This window comes from Euprymna scolopes, chromosome 10, assembly GCF_053919585.1.
Source record: "Euprymna scolopes isolate OS-2025 chromosome 10, ASM5391958v1, whole genome shotgun sequence".
Lineage (NCBI taxonomy): Eukaryota > Metazoa > Mollusca > Cephalopoda > Sepiida > Sepiolidae > Euprymna > Euprymna scolopes.
In genome coordinates, this window is record NC_136491.1 from 64,071,637 (window position 1) to 64,098,202 (window position 26,566).

At 26.9% G+C, this 26,566-nt stretch overlaps 1 protein-coding gene across 5 annotated transcripts in view; it reads left to right on the top strand.

Annotated features, from left to right (window-relative positions):
* LOC145286018 (intermembrane lipid transfer protein VPS13A-like) overlaps positions 1 to 26,566 on the top strand; it is a 965,259-nt gene that overhangs the window by 893,707 nt on the left and 44,986 nt on the right. For all 5 annotated transcript variants that reach the window (XM_080134633.1, XM_080134635.1, XM_080134636.1 and 2 more), the window contains 2 exons: positions 22,036 to 22,172; positions 23,151 to 23,346. In XM_080134633.1, coding sequence (XP_079990759.1) covers positions 22,036 to 22,172; positions 23,151 to 23,346 — 333 coding nt within the window. The remainder of the gene's footprint in view (positions 1 to 22,035; positions 22,173 to 23,150; positions 23,347 to 26,566) is intronic.

Genomic DNA, 26,566 nt, shown 5'->3' on the forward strand with positions numbered 1-26,566 from the left:
CATTTTTGGTTCAGAATTTTATTAGGGGCATTTAATCGATAAAAATAATTGGTAAGGGCTTCAAAAATGGGTTCAAACTTGAAAGCAATAACACCTTGACGAGCATAGCACCATGGCGTCATTGTACGCATGCTTACATCGAGTAAAAGAGAAATGTATGTATTAAGATATTTCACAACGTTATTGAAGCTGTTTTCCCATTGATGCAACGGGTAGCGTGACGGATTACTAGCACAAGTGTCATGGTTTCGCTCTCCATCATTTTTTCCTTTTAACATTCCGATATTCTTGTTTTTTAAATGTTATGTAATAAATATACAAGAACACTTTTATTAAAAAAATACAGAATGTTTTTGATTTACGTAACGAAAATGCCATATTCAAAATATATATGATATATCAGCTTATTTGTTACATTCCAAAAATCATGTAAATAAATCAAGTAATAGCATTTGTATTGGATCTACTCCTAAACTAATTAACCGATCATTAAGAATATTAATTATGTGTATATGTTTATATATTTCTATGTCTTGGATTCACCTCTAAACTAATTGACAGATCATTATGAATTTTAAATATGTTTATATGATTATATATTTATATGTATTAGAATAACTCCTAAACTAATTAACCGATCATTATGAATGTTAATTATGTGTATATGTTTATATATTTGTATGTTGTTTTTTTGTTTTTTTTACATGGTAGTCACTATTATCAAGGCCCAGAAGCCACTCGGGGATAAGGGTTATTGCATGGACAGTAGTCAATGGGATAATATCGTAGTAATCATTAGTAATGGAGATTTGATAAAATGTTTTACTTAAGGGGGCTGTTTATCAGGAATTTGTTTATGTTGGAATTAAAAACATCTAAGTTGTAGTCAAGTGGGAAACAGGCAAATGGAAGAGAGTTCCACAGGTGTGCACTTCTAAGAAAGGCGATGTGTTCATGGAATCTTCGTTTTGATTTAGACACAGGAATGGGGAAAATTATTGACTGTAGTTTTAGCTAGACTGGTGTTTTTTGGGGAAGATTGGCAAGGGGGGATCAGAGATTGGAGCTCAGACGAGTATGTATTGGATTTACTCCTAAATTAACCGATCATTATGAATTATAATTAGTTTAGGAGTGAATCCAATACATAGAAATATATAAGCATATACACATAATTAAAATTCATAATGATCGGTTAATTAGTTTAGGAGTGATTCCAATAAATAAAAATATATAAACATAGACACATATTTAAAATTCATAAAGATCATCCGTCTAGGAAGAGATACAATTTGAAAAACGGACACACACACACACACACACACACACACACACACACATAGTGAGATTTATATATTAGATAATATATATATATATATATATTATATTGATCATATAATATATATATTATATTTATATTGCATATACACATAATATATATATTATATAATATATATATATTATATTGATCATATAATATATATGTTATATATATATTACATATATATATATATATTATATTAATCATATAATATATATGTTATATATATATATATATATATATATATATATATATATTACATATATACATAATGTATGTATTACATATATATATATATATATATATATATATATACTAGCAATTGGTGCCCGGCGTTGCCCAGGTGTTTGGAGGTGTATGCTGAGCAAAAATAACAAAAAAAAAAAACCGAAAAAACGGTAATTTTTTAAAACTTTGACCCTTATTATGACCCCTTAATATTTATTGTTTTGGGCTCAAATCAAGTTATTAAATTAAATCCATGTCTAAGGAACCAATATCTAAAATGTTAAGTGTTTAGACCCAAAATTTTCTTAAATCTCAGTATCCTGTATATCAAATTTCGAGTCTGTAGACTAAAAATTGACAGAGTTATTACGTAGGGAAATGTACACACACACACACGTTCACTTTTATATATATATATATATATATATATATATATATATATATATATATAATCCGAACAAGACAACTCCCTAGCTTTTCTAGATATGCTCATCATCAGATCAGAAACCAATCTGAGTTTCAAAGTACATAGAAAGACCGCACACAAAAACGATTATATTCACTACTACTCACACCACAATCATAAAATAAAGACCGGCATGATCATTGTTTTTTTCTTGCATGCACCCCCCCCCCCCAATATCTTAATGATGAAATTCAACACATTATGAATGTTTTAAAACATTACAGTACCCATCCTATTTCATTTCTTATGCAAAGAAAAAAGCTACGAAAATACACTATAATATAAACAGACAGAAAACTAAAACAAATATCTCCCTATAAAACAGACGTCTTTTCATTCCTGCCCACACTAAAAATACAAAAATCTACGACACTCTTAATAGACTTGGTTTTCACTTGATGCAAACAATTCCACAACAATAAAACAGACATTAAAAACTCCCAAAACCCTCACATCCAACGCCGGTATATATTCCATCCTATGTAACGATTATCAACAAGCTTACATAGGCAAGACACAGTGTAAATTGAAACTAAGATTTTACGAATACAGAAGAGATATAAGGAATGGTAACACCCTAAATGCACTCTTTTGCCATTGTGCGGGACACCATCATTCATTTAATTTAGATCATGTGAAAATTATAAAATACATGATAGATAGAGCCAAAAGAAGACTTTTAGAGTCAGCACTAATATTAAACACTAATACTATTGTGCAAAGTAAGGGCTTCTACCATTTAGCCCCTAGTATAGGGAAAATAATAATCAAAGAACAAAATATAAAGATAGATCCTGATTAATTCATACTATTATCCCAAACCATTTTTCCTTAAATAATTTAAACAAAATGAATAAGATTAGAGAGAAGGAAAAAAAGTGTACAAAAGTATTTAAATAACGTATTTTTAAAAGTATATATATATATATATATATATATATATATATATATATATATATATATATATATATATATATATATATATATATATATATATAGACATTGAAAAACCTAACTTTCCCATACACACACATTTATAGTTTCCTTCCCGATACGGGTAGGATTCTAACACTGTTTCCTTTTCATTTACGTATGGTCTATGATCGTTTTCTTCTTCTGCATTTTTCCTTTTAAAATCCTGAAGATGTCCACTGCAATAGGGACGAAACGTTGATCACCATTTTATAAATTTTTATAAATTCATTCGGTTTTTCTTTTTTCAAAACAACATATATAATATACAATATATATATATATATATATATATATATATATATATATATAATATATTATATATATATAATATATTATATATATATTATATATATAATATATATTATATATATAATATACAATATATATATAATATACAATATATATATATAATATACAATATATATATATAATATACAATATATATATATATATATATATATATATATATATATATATATATATATAAGGTAAAATGTGTATGACCATTTCATGTATGTCTTGCAAAGGCTTCTTTCGCATACGCTCCCTGGAGGGGGGGGTTACGATCACTTAGAACTATTTACATACCCGCTAGATAATAATATTTACGATTTGGGAAAGCGCGTCGCGTCTAGATTTACTTAAAGCGACTTTTACAAAATTATTGCTGTTTTGGCTTCTCACATGTTGATTCGGCTTTTTTGTATAAAAAGCGAAACTAATTAAAAGCTAACACGGTTCTCGGCATCGCGGCGGGAACGTCCACAAGCAATCAGCTTTGATCAATATGGGCCTAAATCCCTTATATCAAACAATTGCTAATCCCCTTTCATTTGGGGAGCCGGTTTGCCCACCATAATCTTGGGAAACCGAAAACTGCCCAGCATTGAAACAAAGTAAACAAACCCAAAAAAAGCTGCCATGCATTAAATAAAATACTGCTATGTCATCTCGTAACGCTCCCGTGATGACCTCATTTAGCGACTACCTGTCAATCAAACCTCTTTCACTCACTTTATAAGCCTTATTTTAACATTCTAATCAATTCCTCTTACTCTTGGACTAGACGGTTAAGTGGTTGGAGTTTGTTTCACCTCCGCGTCAAGGCTCCCGGGTTTAATCCCGCCTCCCGACCAAAACTATGTTTTTTTTTCTTTTACATCTTTAAACACCTGGGCAACGTTTATTTATTTTTTTTTTTTTTTTTACTTCGCTTTAGTTTACCTCCCCCCATCGCCTATACACACAGCGGTTTTTTTTTCGCTGTTTTTTTTTTTTTGGAGGGGGTATCCGATTTTTTTTAACATCGTTTCAGGTTTATTACTTACCCTCCCCCATACACACACCTACAAACACCCGGGCACAACGCCGGGTACCTCCCCCCCCACGCAAGTATATATATATATATAATATACAATATATATATATATATAATATACAATATATATATATGTATATAATATACAATATATATATAATATACAATATATATATATATATGTATGTATAATATATATGTATATAATATATATGTATATAATATATATGTATAATATATATGTATATAATATATATGTTTATTATATATATATGTATATAATATATATGTTTATTATATATATATGTATATAATATATATGTTTATTATATATATATGTATATAATATATATGTTTATTATATATATATGTATATAATATATATGTATATAATATATATGTTTATTATATATATATGTATATAATGTATATATGTATATAATATATATGTATATAATAATATCCATTCAAGTGTAATAATCTTTTTCTTCACCATATTCCCTCTGCTTCACTTTTTGTTATCAAGTAAGATCTTTGACTTACTTGTAGTTTCATCAAATACTTTTGAATGCAAAATCCGATCCCGCATTTTGCTAATTCCTACCCTCTGATGAGAAGGAAAGTATTTCTTCGAAACTCCGCGGATTAAGGACTATCCACTTATCAAGTGTTTCCTTTTCAGATTAAATATGTTTTTAACTCTTTTTCAAAGTGTTTTTTTACATGTTTCATTAACTGCTTGCTCTTATTATAATCTCTATCTCCTATTTGGTTTTATCGAGGTTTTACATCCGGTTGAGATTACTTTATAGATATTAATACTTTAATATGTATAATATACTTTAGCTTCATCATCGTGGATTTTTTTGGTAAATTTAATTGTCATTTTTATTTTATAATATACAATATATATATATATATATATATATATATATATATATATGTATATATATAATATACAATATATGTATATATATAATATACAATATATGTATATATATAATATACAATATATGTATATATATAATATACAATATATGTATATATATAATATACAATATATGTATATATATAATATACAATATATGTATATATATAATATACAATATATGTATATATATAATATACAATATATATATAATATACAATATATGTATATATATAATATACAATATATATATAATATACAATATATGTATATATATAATATACAATATATATATAATATACAATATATGTATATATATAATATACAATATATATATAATATACAATATATGTATATATATAATATACAATATATATATAATATACAATATATATATAATATACAATATATATATATATAATATACAATATATATATATATATATAATATACAATATATATATAATATACAATATATATATATATAATATACAATATATATATATATAATATACAATATATATATATAATATACAATATATATATATATATAATATACAATATATATATATAATATACAATATATATATATATATAATATACAATATATATATATAATATACAATATATATATATATATAATATACAGTATATATATATATAATATACAATATATATATATATAATATACAATATATATATATATAATATACAATATATATATATATAATATACAGTATATATATATATAATATACAGTATATATATATATAATATACAGTATATATATATAATATACAATATATATATATATAATATACAATATATATATATATATAATATACAATATATATATATATATATAATATACAATATATATATATATATATAATATACAATATATATATATATATAATATACAATATATATATATATATAATATACAATATATATATATATATAATATACGATATATATATATATAATATACAATATATATATATAATATACAATATATATATATATATATATACAATATATAATATACAATATATATATATACACAATATATATATATATATATATACAATATATATATATATATATAATATACACAATATATATATATGTATTAAATACACTATATATATATAATTTACAATATCTATATATATATATAATATACAAAATATATACAATATATATATATAATATGCAATATATATATATGATATACAAAATATATATATACATATATAATATACAAAATATATAATATACAGACAATATATATATATATATATACAGATAATATACAAAATATATATATAATTTACAATATATATAATATACAATATATATATATATATATATATATATATATATATATATATATATATATATATGATGGACTCTCCCGTCGATTTCGATGTATGAGGTTCGGACAACCCATATTTCTAAAACTCATTCATGCTTTTGCCTCTGATGACTGTTTAGTCCAGCAATGGACTTGCAAACAAGGCCACAAATAGAACATGAATGTGGATTTAACGCTGCAGATATTGGTGCGGCTGCTAGTCGTTTAGCTCTTACTTTGTTTTCTTTCAGTTGCCGTAAGCTTTCAGATTGAAACCTCTGGAGACCTTCAAAACACCTTGATCTCCATCCTTTTCAGTCATTCACCTCATCTTCAAGACTCCTGTATGGTATGTTCACTGCAGACAAGTTACTCTTCAACTTGTCCTTGTACCTAAGCCAAGGACGTCCGACAATTCTTTTACCACCCTCAAATTGACTGTACATCGCAATTTTTTGAATTCTGTCATCGGGCATCCTCAATACATGACCAGCCCACCACAATTGTGATTGAATAAGGAATGATTCAATGCCAGATATTTTGCATTTTGTGAATAATTCAGCATTTGATACCTTGTCGCGGAGGCTAAGACCACATGGAGCATAGACAGCTTTTGTGGAAAACGTCTAGCTGATTAATGTGATGTCTGTAGAGGGTCCATGACTCAGATCCATAAAGAAGAATGGAAAGAACAACAGCACGGTAGACAAGGATTTTTGTGTCTAGTCGAATACCCCTTTCGTTCCACAAGCGATGGCAAAGATTTCCAAAGGCAGAAGTGGCCTTAGCAATCCTGTTGACAATTTGATCATCAAGAGAACCGCCCTGGTTCACCTTGCTACCAAGGTAAGGAAAGGACTTGACATAATTGATATCATGGCCGTCGACTTTCAGCTTGCGCACAGGAAATCTATACTCTGGTGGATTTTGCTTTACGCCTTCAACTTATTTTGGAGTAGGGTGTGGCTGATGCACTACCTCAGTCTTCCTTATGCTAATTGTCAGGTCAAAGGCCTTGCACGCGCCTGAAAATCGATCAAGAAGAACCTGGGCTTCTTCAAAGGATGTGGCTACCAGTGCGGCATCGTCAGCGAAGAGCAAGTCACGAATAATTTCGGGGCGAAGAAGAGTCTTGGCTTTAAACCGTTGATGGTTAAATAAGCCACCGGATGACCGAAATTGAAACTTGACACCAGTGTCCAAATCATCAAATGCATGTTTCAGCATTAGTGAAAAGAAGAGCGCAAAGAGGACTGGCGCCATTACACATCCCTGTTTGGTCCCATTCGTAACATCAAATGGATCAGACATGATACCATCTGAGACAACATTGGCCTTCATCCCCTCGTGAAAGGAAATGATCACGTTCAGCATGTTTTCTGGAATACCAAGCCTTCTTAAAACTTGCTAAAGAGCATCGCGATTCACAGTGTCGAAGGCTTTCGTCAGGTCAACAAACACCATATACAATTCCTGATTTTTCTCATGGACCTTTTCTGCCACCTGATGTAAGGAAAATATCATGTCAATGGTGCCGCGACCCGACTGAAACCCAGACTGGGACTCCAGATACACCTTATCAATGAGACGATTTATGATTCGGTTTAGAATGAGCCTAGCCAGAATCTTTACTGCAATTGAAAGCAGAGATATCCCCCGATGGTTGTCACAGACATTCTTGACTCCCTTATTTTTGTAGAGATGTTTGATGCAGGCATCTTTGTAGTCCTGTGGAACTCGGCCTGCTTTCCATATCTTTACAAAGAGAGCATGGAGCTTTTTTTTACCAGCACATGCCCACCATGCTTGTACACTTCAGACGGAATTGGATCCTTTGGTGATGGGGACTTGCCAGAAGCAATTTCTTTGATGGATTCCCATACTTCCTGATAAGCAGGTTCCAATGACAATTCTGGAATATCTGGATTCTGAGGAAAAGAGGACAAGACATCGCCGTCAATGACTACTGAAGTGTTTAAAACAGTTTCAAAGTCCTCCTTCCAACGATTGAGAATATATGATTTATCAGTCAGCAATGCCTCTCCATCGGCTGTGCTTAATGGAGAAGCACCACTTTTTTGAGGACCAAATACCTCTTTCAGACCATCATAGAAGGCTTTCGTGTTCTTGCTGTCAGCAGCTCCCTGCAGTGCAATTGCCTTATTGTACCACCATTGTTCTTTCATAGCTCATTGTACCTCACCTTTACACTTTTTGTAGGCCGTGTACTTCACTGTTGAGTTTTTGTCCTCAATCCAACATTTGTGAGATGAGTGCATTTGGTTAATCAGTGCTTTAACTTCATCATCACTTTCGTGTTTTCTTTTCGGTATTCCAAGGACTTCTACTGCTACAGCTTGAGTTGCTTCTCGCAATGCTTTCCAAGAAGATTCAACATCATCAGTTACATCAACACCCTCAAGGTTTTCATCAAGCTTATTGGAGAGCTCAGTTCTCTTCTCCCTGAATTTAAGAGGCTGCACATCAATGCGTTTGGGGACTGTTGATCTTGTAACTCTGTGCCTTTGCACATGCAATGACAGTTTACTTTTGAGAAGGACGTGATCCGAAAGATAGCAAGAAGTGTGGAAAGAGCGAGTGATTTTGAAGTCACTCATGTGCTTCCGCTTTGTTATGACGAAGTCAATAAGATGCCAGTCCTTTGAACGAGGATGCATTCATGTCGTTTTCTGATGCACAGGTTGTTGGAATATGGTATTGGTAATACAGAGGTCAAACTCCCTACAGATTGTAAGAAGTCGTAAACCATTTGCATTTACCTTGCCTATGCCATGCTTACCAAGTACATCAGTCCACAAGAGATGGTCATTACCAACACGAGCATTGAAATCGCCAGCAAGAATGAGTTTATCATGATGTCGAACTCTGGAGAGGTCATCACGGAGTGTATCGTAGAAGTCATCCTTCTCTTGATCTGAACTGGCTAACGTTGGGGCGTAACAACTAACTAGCATCACCCTGGTGTTTCCTTCTAACTCTAGGGAAAGAGTTGCCACACGATCAGATATGCCTTTGGGCAAAGACGATAAGGACTTTGCCATCTTGGACTTAATGGCAAAATCAACGTCTGATTGGCGGGGTTCATTTTCTGCCTTTCCTGACCAAAAGAAGTCATATCCACCCTTTTCCTCTCGAAGGTGAGAATTGCCAGGCAAGCGAGTCAACATCATACCTCTGTAACTCAAGAGAAACAAATGTGAGGTTTTCATAATGAAATTACGATAAGCTGTCAGAAACCCACACAAATGACTTGCTTTAAGTGGTGAAGGCTCGTGTAGGACCATCCACACTTTTTGGAACTGTTGATTAACTCACTCGGTGCAAACAAATTGCCACTGAACAGGCAGACAACAGCCCTCAGGTTTGATGTAAGAGTTTCCTTCTCTTAGTGGTATAACCGCGCCCCCAGACACCAACCTGGTAATTTCCTTGTACCGGCGCAAATATATATATATATACATACATATATATATATATATATATATATATATATATATATATATATATATATATATATATATATATATATATATATATATATATATATATATATATATATACATATATATATATATATATACATATATATATATATATATACATATATATATATATATATATACATATATATATATATATATACGTACATATATATATATACATACATATATATATATGTATACATATATATATGTATACATATATATATACATATATACATACATATATATATACGTATACATATATATATACATATATATATACATATATATATATACATATATACATACATATATATATATATATATATATATATATATATATATAAGAAATATATAATATATATATATAAGTATACATACACACAAACACACATGATGCTAGTTGGCCGTTGACCCCGAAAAGGGGTCAAAGGGCGAATGATATATAATATGCAATATATATATAATATACAATATATATATATATATACATATACAATATACAATATATATATAATATACAATATATATATACATATATAATATACAATATATATATAATATACAATATATATATACATATATAATATACAATATATATATAATATACAATATATATAATATACAATATATATATATACAATATATATATATACTATATATAAATATATAATATATACAATATATATATTATATACAATATATATATAATATATACAATATATATATATAATATATACATTATATACAATATATATATAATATATACAATATATATATACAATATATATATAATATATACAATATATATATTATATACAATATATATATATAATATATACAATATATATATTATATATATAATATAGAATATATATATAATATATATATAATATACAATATATATATATAATATCGAATATATATATAATATACAATATATATATGTATGATATGCAATATATATATAATATACAATATATGTATATATAATATACAAAATATATATATATACAGATATATATATACAATATATATAATATACAATATATATATATCATATACAATATATATAATATACAATATATATATATCATATACAATATATATAATATATATATATAATATACAATATATATATATATATAATATACAATATATATTTATATATAATATATACAATATATATATAGAATATTCAATATATATAATACAATATATATATACAATATATATATATATATAATATATAATATACAATATATATATATATAATATACTATATATATAATCTACAATATATATATAATATAAAATATATATATAATATACAATATATATATATAATATACTATATATATAATCTACAATATATATATTATACAATATGTATATATATAATGTACAATATATACATATATATATAATATACAATATATATATATAATATACATTATATATATATAATATACGATACATATATATAATATACTATATATATATACATATATATAGATCTATATAATATATAATTTATATATAGATATATATATATAATATACAATATATATATATATAATATACAATATATATAATATACAATAGATATATATATATAATATACAATATATATAATATACAATGTATATATATGTTGTGGTGGCACACATTCATTTGCATATGTGGATAGTAATTACACATAAATAGGAAGACTCAGTTAGTCTGAGTGTGTGTTCACCAGAAGCCACCGAAGGCCGCCGAGAGCAGATATGTTTCTCCAGCAAAGACTCTCTTATTTGACACCATTATGTAAATATCCTGTAAATATACCTTTTCCTAATACACTTCTTATTTGATCTACCTTTGTTTGTTGAGTCGTCATTTGTGTTGCTTTCTACGTTACTTGTGTCAACTTGCAAACTTAACAATATATATATATATACGTATATAATATACAATATATATATAATATACAATATATATATATAATATACAATATATATATAATATACAATATATATTTATATATAATATATACAATATATATATAAAAAATAAAAAAATGTATAAATAAGCGCTTATACAGGTATAGAGGTAACATAATCAAAGGATCATAACTATCATATTATAACCGGGTATTATCACCTTCTCAACACAGGAATACAGATACATAAAAGGTAAAACAAAATAAAAACATTAAAAAAAAAAACAACTAAAAAAAAAAATAAATAAATAAATAAAAACTTCAATCACAGAAGCGGATAAACGAGAAAAAAACAAAAAAAACAACAGTAACAATAATAATAATAATAAATTATTGTATAAAATAAAATAAAAAAAATACATGTATATAAATATATAACCAAAGCTTACAACAGAAATAATATAATAAATATATAAGTAAAATAAAATATTTCTGCAGGACTGCCACGCTCTCTCCACCATCTTAAATCCACTTTTGTCTTCTATTTTGAAAAAGAGAGGTACCTTTCTCTCGAAATTAATCAAAGTTCCACACCACCCACGGACTTTACATACACTGGACACACCAGCAACTTGGTTATAAATAATTATACATTGAAGTGAAGAATGATAGTCAAATAAAGGTTAGACACTCCTCTATTCAACCATACTCGTCTACATCTGTTTGTTTTTCTTTTTTACTTCATCTTTTCCGGTCTTCCTTCGCATTGTTTTTGGCTTAAAATATATATATATATATATACACTTGTGCCCGATATTATTCATATCCCTCGGATCTTTGAGATTTCTATAAGAATATTGCTCAAACCAGAAGGTAGACAATATTAAAGGGATTTCAAACAATAAATCAAGCATAAGCATTTAATTTAAACTCAACAAATAAATAAATTATGCAAGTTTGAAACATTATACAAAGAAAAACAATAATGGCACTAGTTCAAAATTATTCATACCTCTCTTACTAATAGTCAATAGCATGCCCTTTATTCTTAATAACTGCCTGTAACCGTTTTGGATATTTATCAACAAGGTTTTTACAAGCATCAACACTGATTTTTTACCATTCTTCAATGCAGTAGTTCTCCAAATCCCTCAAATTTCTAGGTTTCCGCTTTTTAACCTCAGTTTTCAATATGTGCCAGAGGTTTTTTGATAGGGTTCAGGTCGGGACTCTGGCTAGGCCATTCCAAAACATTAATTTGATTATCCCCAAACCATTTCTTGACTATTTTGGCAGTATGTTTTGGATCATTATCCTGTTGAAGGACCCAGTTTGGTCCTAAATGGAGCTTCTCCGCATCCTGTCTAATGTTTTTCTGGAGTATCTCCAAATATTGCTCCTTCTTCATGGTTCCATCTATCTTGACCAAACTACCTGGACCACTAGCCGAAAAGGAGCCCCAAAACATTAGGCTACCACCACCATGTTTCACCGTGGGTATGGTGTTCTTTGGGTTGTAAGCTTCTCCTTTCTTCCTCCAAACGTAAGAAGCATCCATATGGCCAAGCAATTCAATTTTTGTTTCGTCAGTCCACAAAATACTTGAGAAAACGGACTCTGGAGAATTCACATGGGTCCTAGCAAACTTTAGACGTGCTGCAAGGTGTTTTCCGGTGTGCAATGGAGTCCTTCTTGGTCTTCTTCCTTTCAGACCATTTTCATGCAGAGTCCTTTGCAATGTTTGCTTTGATATTTTTATGCCAGAAGACTCCAGATTTTCTAAAATGTCCTTAGTAGTGGTGGTTGGATTTGCATTAACACTTCTTACAATATTCCTGGTGGCTCTAGCAGACAGTTTCCTTTTCCTTCCTCTACCAATCAAGTTGTTTGTTGTGTGGTGGTTCTGGAATTTTTGGATGATGCTCTGTACTGTTGCTGTAGGGACCTCAAATTTCTTGGAAATTGACTTGTAACCTAAACCATCCTTATGTGAATTCACAATTTTAGTACTAAGATCATTACTAAGCTCTTTTTTCTTCCCCATTCTAATAATTTTTATTCTTTTATTGGTTTTCAGTTGATATCATTTTAATTTCTGAAAAATGCAAAAAACGAAATGAAATTAATCAAAGGTTGTATAAAAGCATTCAAAATAAGAATCAAACAGGAAACAAACAGTCAGAAACTCGATTAATACTGAAAAAATAAGGGGGTATGATTATTTTTGAACATTGCAGATTTTATAAATAGCTGTATATTTCTTTTATTACAAGTATCCCGAGATTTTAAAATGACGAAAATGATCAGAAGAGGTTTATTAAGAATATGTATCAATATGGACGTAAACAATAAATTCTTACAAAGTTACACCTTATAAACTCAATTTTCAAGGAGGGGTATGAATAATATCGGGCACAAGTGTATATATATATATATATATATATATATATATATATATATATATATATATATATATATATATATATATTTCTTTACCAACAATGCTTCAAGCAAACTACTACCTACTCATATATATATATATATATATATATATATATATATAATATGCAATATATATATAATATGCAATATATATATAATATGCAATATATATATAATATGCAATATATATATGTATAATATACAATATATATATAATATACAATATATATATAATATACAATATATATATATATAATATACAATATATATATGTATATAATATACAATATATATAATATACAATGTATATATATATACAATATATATATATATAATATACAATATATATATATATATATATATATATATATATATATATATATATATATATATATATATATATACTAGCTGTACCCTGCCACGCATTGCAGTGGCTCAATTCGGTGTAATGTAAAAATTTAATAAAAAGAGAAAAATGCATGTTTCTTATATTCTTAGTACAGCAATCCACTCCAAAAAGTGAAAAAGAAGGCGAAAATTAAAAAAAATGGTACTCTTGCAAAATTTGATCTGGATCCTCGGGAGTTTCTGTCAATCATTCATGGTTTGAACTCGACATACAATCAGTGGATGAAGCCGAACGTAGCAAAAATGTTGAAACGCTAAATGTTTTTGTTTTTTTTTGTTTTTTTCTGTATACAAAAATGTGAGGTAGTAATTAATATTTGGTTGATGGGGGGGGGGGGGGTACTATACACAGATTCGAAAAAGTTGTCCAAAAACAAATAAATGAAAGCAAAGGTAAGGTAAGTTACGTTTCTACCTAACTGGATAATTGTTTAGTGTTTTTATGTAATGTAAAATGTTTAATCGGCTCGAAAAACAGAAATGGTCGCAGACTCTGTTGAATACGTGAAGTTTGGGAAAGTAAGTTGAAAACTAAAAACTATACAAAACAGTGTCTGAAACCCCACAAATATATGTTACCATGACATAGGCTGGCATAATCGGTGGGTTTCTGACAGTATTTTGTATAGTTTTTTAGTTTTAACTCACTTTCTCTAACTTAAAATAATCAACAGTGTCCGCCACCATTTGCAGCTTTCAAATATACAGATAAACACTGTTTTTCAAGCCGACTAAACGTTACATTAAATGAAAAGGGTTCATATTACTAAACACAGATACAAAAAATTTGTCAAAAAATAAATATATAACAAATAAATGCTATCAAAGGCAAGAAAAGTAAATGTTCTACCTAACTGGATAAGATGTTAGTGTTTTTATGTAATGTATAATCGGTTCAAAAACATTCAATGTTTATCGGTATATCTGAAAAATACAAATGCCGGCAGACTGTATCGAACACGTTAAGTTTGGGGAAATTTTGGGAAAATGAGTTTAAACTAAAAAAACTATACAAAATACTGTTAGGAACTCACTCAATATATGTTATCATGATGTAGGCTGGCATATAATCGGTGGTTTTAAACTTTTGCTCGATACAGGTGATGACTTTTAAAAGTCCTTTTTAGTGATTACCTGGTTTGAGGATATTTGTACAACTAATCGACAAATCTGCTCCAAAAAATCCGGTATTATTTTACTTTAAAGCCCGTTTCACGTTCGTATATAACAAAATATTTTATTGTAGATTTTGGTGTGCTAAAAACGAATCTGCAAACCGTTTCCGTAGCAAAAAGAAAGTTTTCATGATATTCATGAAATTACTTTTTCGAAAAGTGGGTGATCACTTTTCAATGTAAATTTAACTTAGAATGAGCACCTACTTTCTGGCCACCTGAGAGAGGAGTTTTTTCTGTGTGTTTCTTGGCTAAAAAGTTTTTTGTTTGATTTCTTTTGCATGGTAATAACCCCTGAACTCTGGGACTATTTTCCATTTCACAGCCGTAGCCTTCGTTTACGCTATGCGTGAGCATAAACAAAAGCTGTTTAGCCAATAAACATGGGAAAAAATCCCCCCTCTCTCAGGTGGCTAGAAAGTGGGTGCTCATTTTAAGTTAAATTTACATGGAAAAGTGATCGCCCACTTTTCGAAAAAGTAATTTCTTCATATCATAAAAACTATTTTTTTGCAACGGAAACGGTTTGCAGATTCGTTTTTAGCACACCAAAGTCTACAAAAAAAAATTTGTTATCTACGAACGTGAGACGCACGGCCCTTTATGGAAAATTATATCAAAAATCCGGGGGAAAATAGTTTTCAATAAAAACAGCAAACGAATTCGATAGAAAAAAAATGGATGCTATGTTTTTTTTTTTTTTTTTTCTGTGTGTTTCTTGGCTAAAAAGTTTTTTGTTTGATTTCTTTTGCATGGTAATAACCCCTGAACTATGGGACTATTTTCCATTTCACAGATGTAGCCTTTGTTTATGCTACACGTGAGCATAAACGAAAACTGTTAAATATGCACTCGCGTACAAACTGCCTTGTCAAAAAACCCTTAAGCCAATTAACACGAAAATAAATGCCCCTTCCCCGGGTGGCCAGAAAGTGGGTGCTCATTTTAAGTTAAATTTACATGGAAAAGTGATCACCCATTTTTTGAAAAAAAAATTTCTTTATATCATGAAAACTATTTTGGTACTCATTGGGCGTTGATTTCCATGGCGACCCACAGAATTATTTAATGGTCGTTCCCTTAGTCTCCACCTAGTCAAGGCTAACGCATGTGCACATAACATTTTTTATTTATTTACTTACGTGGCGGAGTTATACAACCATCACCCCCATGCGAATTTCTATACTGATAGGTTTTTTGAAATTTTTTCACTGGATTATTATTGATTGAACACTAACCAGATTATGAAAAAAAATTGAAAAAAAAAAAATTATTTCAACATTTGAAAGGAGTACTCACTTTTTAGTTACTACGAGAACGTAGTAACTAAAAAGTGAGTACTCCTTTCAAATGTTGAAATAATTTTTTTTTGGGGGGGGGGGGGCTAAATACGGAAGTGTCTTCGGGAGATATAAAATGGTCGTATGGTGACGAAGCAATGTATCGGGAGGCGTACGGGATGGAAAATTATTGGTAAATTTTTAGATTAGGTCCACCTCCTCAATTTTCTTTTAAATGACGACTTGTAATGGTTTTCGACTATGCTGAATACGAAAATCGCATTGAAATTTTGCAGAACTAATTAGTTATCAAGATATAAAAAGTTGTATTGTGCATTGTAATCTTTGGCAGCCATCTTTTTTACGCGCGCACGCGCCAAAAACAAATGCACGCGCATAAAAAAGATGGCCGCCAAAGAATACAATCCATAATATAACTTTTTATGTCTTGATAACTACTGATTTTAGGTATGTGAAAATGCCAAGGCTTTTGCGAGGGTTAAGTGGCATTGGTAACTTGAGTAAGCCGTAATTCTGTGCACTGAGGTATGTGTCATAAATTGGCCCCTACCACCTATATCCGGGGGGTTAACTACACCGCAGGGATACTGATGAGGTAGCACACATGTTTCGCTACATGCTGGTATTTTAATTATTTCCATACGTTCAGTAGAAGTGTAAAAAATTTTGAAGTGAAGTTTTGTGTCATTTAAATCATCATTATTAGACCTGAAGGTAAGTTGTAATAGTTTTGAAACTATATATATTCGTTAATATAGATATTAAACCTTATTTGTGCGAAATATGAAGCCTATATGACTTTACCTTCATTGGTTTTGAGTTTACCTAAAATGTGAAGCCGTTACGAAAATTTTCAAAATTTCACTAACGCCATATCGTTAACCTACGCACTTTGTTTACAAATATTTTCCAACAACGGCAATGACGCCAAACTACGGCTGGCTAAAAAAATTCTTTTAAATTATTAAAATTTATTTCAGCATAATGAACTTTTAGGATTTAAATTTTACTTTCTTTAAACCAAAATATTTCTCCCCGGCAAAATGTATTTTTTTCTATTTTATCATTTTATCGAGCTGCTTTTTTTTTCTTCCATTTTGTTACTTTGCTTTTTTATTCTATGATAAACTAATAAACAAATTTACAATTAAAAAAATACAAGAGTTATTTTTAAAATTAAAAAAAATAAAACTTTCATGAATATATTTTTTATTATGCACATTTTGCAAACTTTAAATTCTAAAAGTTTTAATAATTTAAAAGAAATTTTGGGTTTGTATTACTGTACACATTCGAAAAAGTTGTCAAAAAGCAAATATATAACAAATAAATATTATCAAAGGCAAGATAAGTTACTTTTCTACCAAACTGGATACAGTTTTTGTTTTTATTCAATGTAACATGTTTATTCAGCTCGAAAAACATGCAGTGCTTACCGTTGTATTGGAAAATTCAAAATGGCGGCCACTCTCTCTTAAACACGGTAAGTTTGGGAAAAGGTGTTATAAATAATAAACAAGACAAAATACTATTAAAAAAACACCGAATATATGCCAACTTATGTCACGGTAACATATAATGAGCGAATTTCTAACAGTATTTTGTCTAGTTAATTATTTATAACATCTTTTCTTGAACTTACCGTGTTAAAGAGAGTGTCGGGCGCCATTTTGAATTTTCCAATACATCGATTAACACTGTATTCGAGCTGAATAAAAACACGACAAATATATCCAGTTAGGTAGAAAAGTAACTTATCTTGCCTTTGATAACATTTATTTGTTATATATTTGTTTTTTTGACAACTTTTTCGAAATTTTAATTTATATGCTAAAAGAAATTTTAATAATTTATATGCTAAAAGTTCATGAAAAATGTAAAAAAAAATTATATTTATTGGTGTTTGTATGATGAGAAATAAAAAAACGGTGCTTCTGCAGTTTATTTTGACATAAAAAATCAGCATTAGCAGTAGACTTCATATGCGGGGATGTAATATTGCCTTAGTAATTGACTGCATCTTCCGCCCCAGCATCCCCTTTCACCTCTTAATCTTGTAAATAATTCATTAATAAACTTTCAAAATATATTTTTCTTGTTCTCCATTCAATAAGCTCTCCAGTGATATTTGTCTTTTTGAAATCGGACAAGAAATAAGAAAGCTATGACAAAATAACTGTGAAAAATCTTGATATCGGTCACAACTTTGTTAAGGAAATCCATTGATTCTATTGTCAAAAATTAGCCTCAAATTTCAGCTTTAGAATTGTTGTAACTTTCTTATTATTTGTCCTACAGAGGTGGTTCAAGTATCATTAGAATGCTCTCTGCATACTCTTTCTGCTGAGCTGTTCCATTTTGAGATATGTTAACTTTGAAATTTTCTTTCACGTACCTACTGATTTCCGCAAAATTTCAATGTGATTTCCGTATTCAGCATACTCGAAAACCTATAAATGTCGTCATTTAAAGGAAAATTGTGGAGGTGGACCTAATCTAAAAAAATACCAAATTATTAAACATTTCGGTACTCATGCAGAGAGTGATCCGTGCTGAAATAATAATGTTATTATTTTAAAAGCCGTTGTTAACATGGGGAGGGGAGGGTGTTTTGTACCTATTCTGTATTTAACCTTACAAAAAAAAAAACATATCATAAAGCTTTAATTAAACCTGGAAATAAGATTTTAAAAATAGCGCGGGTCATTCTCTGCATTAGCACCAACATTTCTCCAGCATGTTAGTGAAATTTATAATACTTAAAAAAATTTAAAAAAACCAAAAAAACCCTCACCTTTCATAAAAAAAATTATTTAAAAAAAAAAAAAAAACACCCACAAACTGACTTTTAACTAAATAAGTAAAAAAAAAAAAAATTTTAAATCTCAAAACTTTATTTTCATAAAAACGATAAAAAAGTCATGTTCAATCTATTTTTTTTCTTTGAGAAACAAATATATTTCTGACTTACAAATGCGGTAGAGACTCATATTATTTTTACTTTCTATGGTTTTGATATACAGCGTTTTTAAAAAATGGTGACTGATTTATCAGAACGTTGTAACTAAAAAGTGAGCACCACTTTCAAATGTCGAAATAATGATTTCTTTTTTAATTTTTTTTTTTTTTTTTTTAATAATCTGTTTAATTAGTGTCCAATCGATAATAATCCAGTGAAAAAAATTTCCAAAAACCTATAAGTATAGAAATTATGCATGGGAGTAAAACTACGGCACTTTCGCACTTACTTTTACAAAGATTATTTACGTTAACTCTTTTCATAAATAATTTAAAAAAAAAAAAAAGTAACTAAACCATTTATTGATAATTTGTCATGTGTACAAACATTTATTTATTTATTTACGTAGGCTTAACTCTTTTCATGAATAAGAAAAGTTTTACTCTTTAAGAATAATAAAAGGAAAAAATGCAGAGAGTGATCCTCGCTATGTTTTAAATCATATTTGACTTTAAAAATAAATTTTCTGCAAATTTCAATTAAATTGGTAATGTAGAAATATGGTTTTATTCACTTTTAACGAAGCAAACATTACATTTATATATATATATATATATATATATATATATACAATATATATATATATATATATATATATGTATATATACAATATATATATATATGTATATATACAATATATATATGTATATATACAATATATATATGTATATATACAATATATATATATGTATATATACAATATATATATATGTATATATACAATATATATATATGTATATATACAATATATATATGTATATATACAATATATATATATGTATATATACAATATATATATATGTATATATACAATATATATATATGTATATATACAATATATAGATATGTATATATACAATATATAGATATGTATATATACAATATATATATGTATATATACAATATATATATGTATATATGCAATATATATATATATGTATATATACAATATATATATGTATATATACAATATATATATATGTATATATACAATATATATATATGTATATATACACTATATATAGATATATATAATATACAATATATATATATATATATATACAATATATATATATATACATATATATATACATGTATAATAACTAATATATATCATATATATATATATATACATATATATATAATAACTAATATATATCATATATATATATATATACATATATATATATAATAACTAATATATATATATATATATATATATATATATATATATATATATATATAAATCCATATCGCCTAGGTTTTACTTGAAGGACAAACTACCCTTTCCTCCTGTCGAATAGAAATATATCCATTGATTAAAAACTACTGGACAGCTACTTATTAAATCTGCTCCATAGATATATAATATTATAGGAAATTTAATGACTTATATAGATTCAATCCGTTTAATTTTATACAAAAATGCTTTTTCAATGTAAGTCGTTATAGGCTAAACTAATTTATGAATGCATCTAAAATAATGTGTTTATTTATATCTGCATGTTAAGTGATGAAAATTCTATTTTAAACTTAAGTGTGACCAACTGGCAGACTGAACCACATATAGAAATCCATGAACTTATGCATAAACTAAATATAGAACACTTTCATCCTTTTTCAATACGTGCCTATATTGAGTTATTTTTATTTTGTCTTTTCTGGTTGCAGCTTCATGTCAGCTTTTCACTAAATGGAGTGGCTCATGTGGTGCGTGAAGTGCCTTCTACGTTCACCTCTGACATTTTGGATTTTTTCCTCAGCTCTGTTGGCGTCACTTTGACAGAAGTAAAAGATGTTGAACTCAGGTAATAAAATTGATGCATTTTCATGATAGTATAGAGAAAAACATCACATTTTAAAATTTCAATGCGTTTTTATTCATTTCCTAGTTGAGCGGCGAAATAGAGTTTTACAAATTTATTCTTTTTGTGGTTTTCCTTTTACAGTAAGTATATGGATAGATTTTCAATGAAAATGTTCAAGTGTTTACATAGCCAAATCCATGGAGTATTTTACATATGTGCAAGAAAGAGAAACAGTGTGTATCCATGTTGTCGAAGTATAAATGCAACTGTTGACAGAAAAGAAAGGAAGAAAAATATATGTTCTGAAAGAGATAAGAAATCTGAATGGATCTGCTAAAATATGGTGAGCGTTAATGATTTACCTTCAACCCTAGAAAAGTTAGAACAAGTGTTATTTTATATAGTTTGTCCGAAGCTCTAAAGTGTCACCTAAGATTATTAAAGTCAAATGAGAAAATGAATGCTTAAAAGAATGAATCTGATTGGTTGGAACTGACAAAAAATCGATTTTAATCTTGTTGGTTTCTGGGACCTGATTTTTTTTTTTTTTCAAATTAGTCCAAATGCTATTCTGTTTTCTATTTTTTTACCTACTTATTCATCTCTGAACTGCTCTTCTTCATACTACAAATCACATGTCTGACACATGTACACTCACTTTATTATATAAATATTAAAAAAAAATTATTAATAATGTAAAGATAGTATGGGGACCAAAAATTGAGAAGACAAGTTATTATTTGCTATAGTACATTATGATGGTCGTTTGAAAAGACAGCATAGATGGTGTATATCCCTTATCAATTATTAGCTGCAAACAAATGAAGAGAAATAACTAACACACTCATAAAATAGTTTTTTTCTGATATTGGGTGTTGGAGGTCAGAGGTTACATTTGCTGAAACATTGTCAGAGTATCATTTAAGATTTAAAATAATTGTCCTTTACTTCTTTTTTTTTCTTTTTTTTTCTTGACAGAATGGCGTACTTTGACTGCAAAGGTGTTATGTTATCCCCACAACAGTTACTTGCACAAATTCAATCACACTACATTTCACAGGCCATCCAACAGGCCTATGTTCTTATTCTAGGACTAGATGTCCTTGGCAACCCCTATGGACTGATCAGAGACTTTACTCAAGGATTGGGAGATCTCTTTTATGAGCCTTTCTTGGTAAGTTGTTCAACTTTTTCATCATTGTAACTACATAAAAACCAGAAAACACAATTTTGAAGTTGAGAAAGAAACATTTGAATAGATATTTACCTGACAAATATTTCATTATGAAAATGTTATGAGGGTGATCCAAAGGTTCTGTTTTCATTGGTTATTACATCGAGATGTAGCGAAGGGTATCACTCCTTTCCTTAGATTACTCCACTTACACTTGATTTTCACCTTATGCTGTGGAGTATTTTAGCAAAGATCATCAAGTATCATTTTTTTTATTAGTCTTTTGTGTGATTACACCCAAGGATTGAACCGTGATTTCTGTAATGATTAACAAACACTAACCATGATAACAAATCATCTGGTAATAGTTATGAAATCCCAAATAATCTATAATTTTCACCCATCTGTAATGAACACTAATCAAGTTTAATAATACAAAACCAGTAGTTTTAATGCTAGAATGTAAAATATAAATTTATTTTAATGCTAGAATGTAAAATATAAATTTATTTTAATGCTAGAATGTAAAATATAGATTTGTTTTAATGCTAGAATGTAAAATATAAATTTATTTTAATGCTAGAATGTAAAATATAGATTTATTTTAATGCTAGAATGTAAAATATAGATTTATTTTAATGCTAGAATGTAAAATATAGATTTATTTTAATGCTAGAATGTAAAATATATATTTATTTTAATGCTAGAATGTAAAATATAGATTTATTTTAATGCTAGAATGTAAAATATAGATTTATTTTAATGCTAGAATGTAAAATATAAATTTATTTTAATGCTAGAATGTAAAATATAAATTTATTTTAATGCTAGAATGTAAAATACAGATTTATTTTAATGCTAGAATGTAAAATATAGATTTGTTTTAATGCTAGAATGTAAAATATAGATTTATTTTAATGCTAGAATGTAAAATATAGATTTATTTTAATGCTAGAATGTAAAATATATATTTATTTTAATGCTAGAATGTAAAATATATATTTATTTTAATGCTAGAATGTAAAATATAGATTTATTTTAATGCTAGAATGTAAAATATAGATTTATTTTAATGCTAGAATGTAAAATATAGATTTATTTTAATGCTAGAATGTAAAATATAGATTTATTTTAATGCTAGAATGTAAAATATAGATTTATTTTAATGCTAGAATGTAAAATATAGATTTATTTTAATGCTAGAATGTAAAATATAGATTTATTTTAATGCTAGAATGTAAAATATAGATTTATTTTAATGCTAGAATGTAAAATATAGATTTATTTTAATGCTAGAATGTAAAATATAGATTTATTTTAATGCTAGAATGTAAAATAAAGATTTATTTTAATGCTAGAATGTAAAATATAGATTTATTTTAATGCTAGAATGTAAAATATAGATTTATTTTAATGCTAGAATGTAAAATATAGATTTATTTTAATGCTAGAATGTAAAATATATATTTATTTTAATGCTAGAATGTAAAATATAGATTTATTTTAATGCTAGAATGTAAAATATAGATTTATTTTAATGCTAGAATGTAAAATATAGATTTATTTTAATGCTAGAATGTAAAATATAGATTTATTTTAATGCTAGAATGTAAAATATAGATTTATTTTAATGCTAGAATGTAAAATATAGATTTATTTTAATGCTAGAATGTAAAATATAGATTTATTTTAATGCTAGAATGTAAAATATAGATTTATTTTAATGCTAGAATGTAAAATATAGATTTATTTTAATGCTAGAATGTAAAATATAGATTTATTTTAATGCTAGAATGTAAAATAAAGATTTATTTTAATGCTAGAATGTAAAATATAGATTTATTTTAATGCTAGAATGTAAAATATAGATTTATTTTAATGCTAGAATGTAAAATATAGATTTATTTTAATGCTAGAATGTAAAATATAGATTTATTTTAATGCTAGAATGTAAAATATAGATTTATTTTAATGCTAGAATGTAAAATATAGATTTATTTTAATGCTAGAATGTAAAATATAGATTTATTTTAATGCTAGAATGTAAAATATAGATTTATTTTAATGCTAGAATGTAAAATATAGATTTATTTTAATGCTAGAATGTAAAATATAGATTTATTTTAATGCTAGAATGTAAAATATAGATTTATTTTAATGCTAGAATGTAAAATATAGATTTATTTTAATGCTAGAATGTAAAATATAGATTTATTTTAATGCTAGAATGTAAAATATAGATTTATTTTAATGCTAGAATGTAAAAGATTTATTTTACTGCTAGGATGTAAAATATAGATTTATTTTAATGCTAGAATGTAAAATATAGATTTATTTTAATGCTAGAATGTAAAAGATTTATTTTAATGCTAGGATCTAAAATATAGATTTATTTTAATGCTAGAATGTAAAAGATTTATTTTAATGCTAGAATGTAAAATATAGATTTATTTTAATGCTAGAATGTAAAATATAGATTTATTTTAATGCTAGAATGTAAAATATAGATTTATTTTAATGCTAGGATGTAAAATATAGATTTATTTTAATGCTAGAATGTAAAAGATTTGTTTTAATGCTAGAATGTAAAATATAGATTTATTTTAATGCTAGAATGTAAAAGATTTATTTTAATGGTAGGATGTAAAAGATTTATTTTAATGCTAGAATGTAAAATATAGATTTATTTTAATGCTAGAATGTAAAATATAGATTTATTTTAATGCTAGAATGTAAAAGATTTATTTTAATGCTAGAATGTAAAATATAGATTTATTTTAATGCTAGAATGTAAAATATAGATTTATTTTAATGCTAGAATGTAAAATATAGATTTATTTTAATGCTAGAATGTAAAATATAGATTTATTTTAATGCTAGAATGAAAAATATAGATTTATTTTAATGCTAGAATGTAAAAGATTTATTTTAATGCTAGGATGTAAAATATATATTTATTTTAATGCTAGAATGTAAAATATATATTTATTTTAATGCTAGAATGTAAAATATAGATTTATTTTAATGCTAGAATGTAAAATATAGATTTATTTTAATGCTAGAATGTAAAATACATATTTATTTTAATGCTAGAATTTAAAAGATTTATTTTAATGCTAGAATGTAAAATATAGATTTATTTTAATGCTAGAATGTAAAAGATTTATTTTAATGCTAGGATCTAAAATATAGATTTATTTTAATCCTAGAATGTAAAATA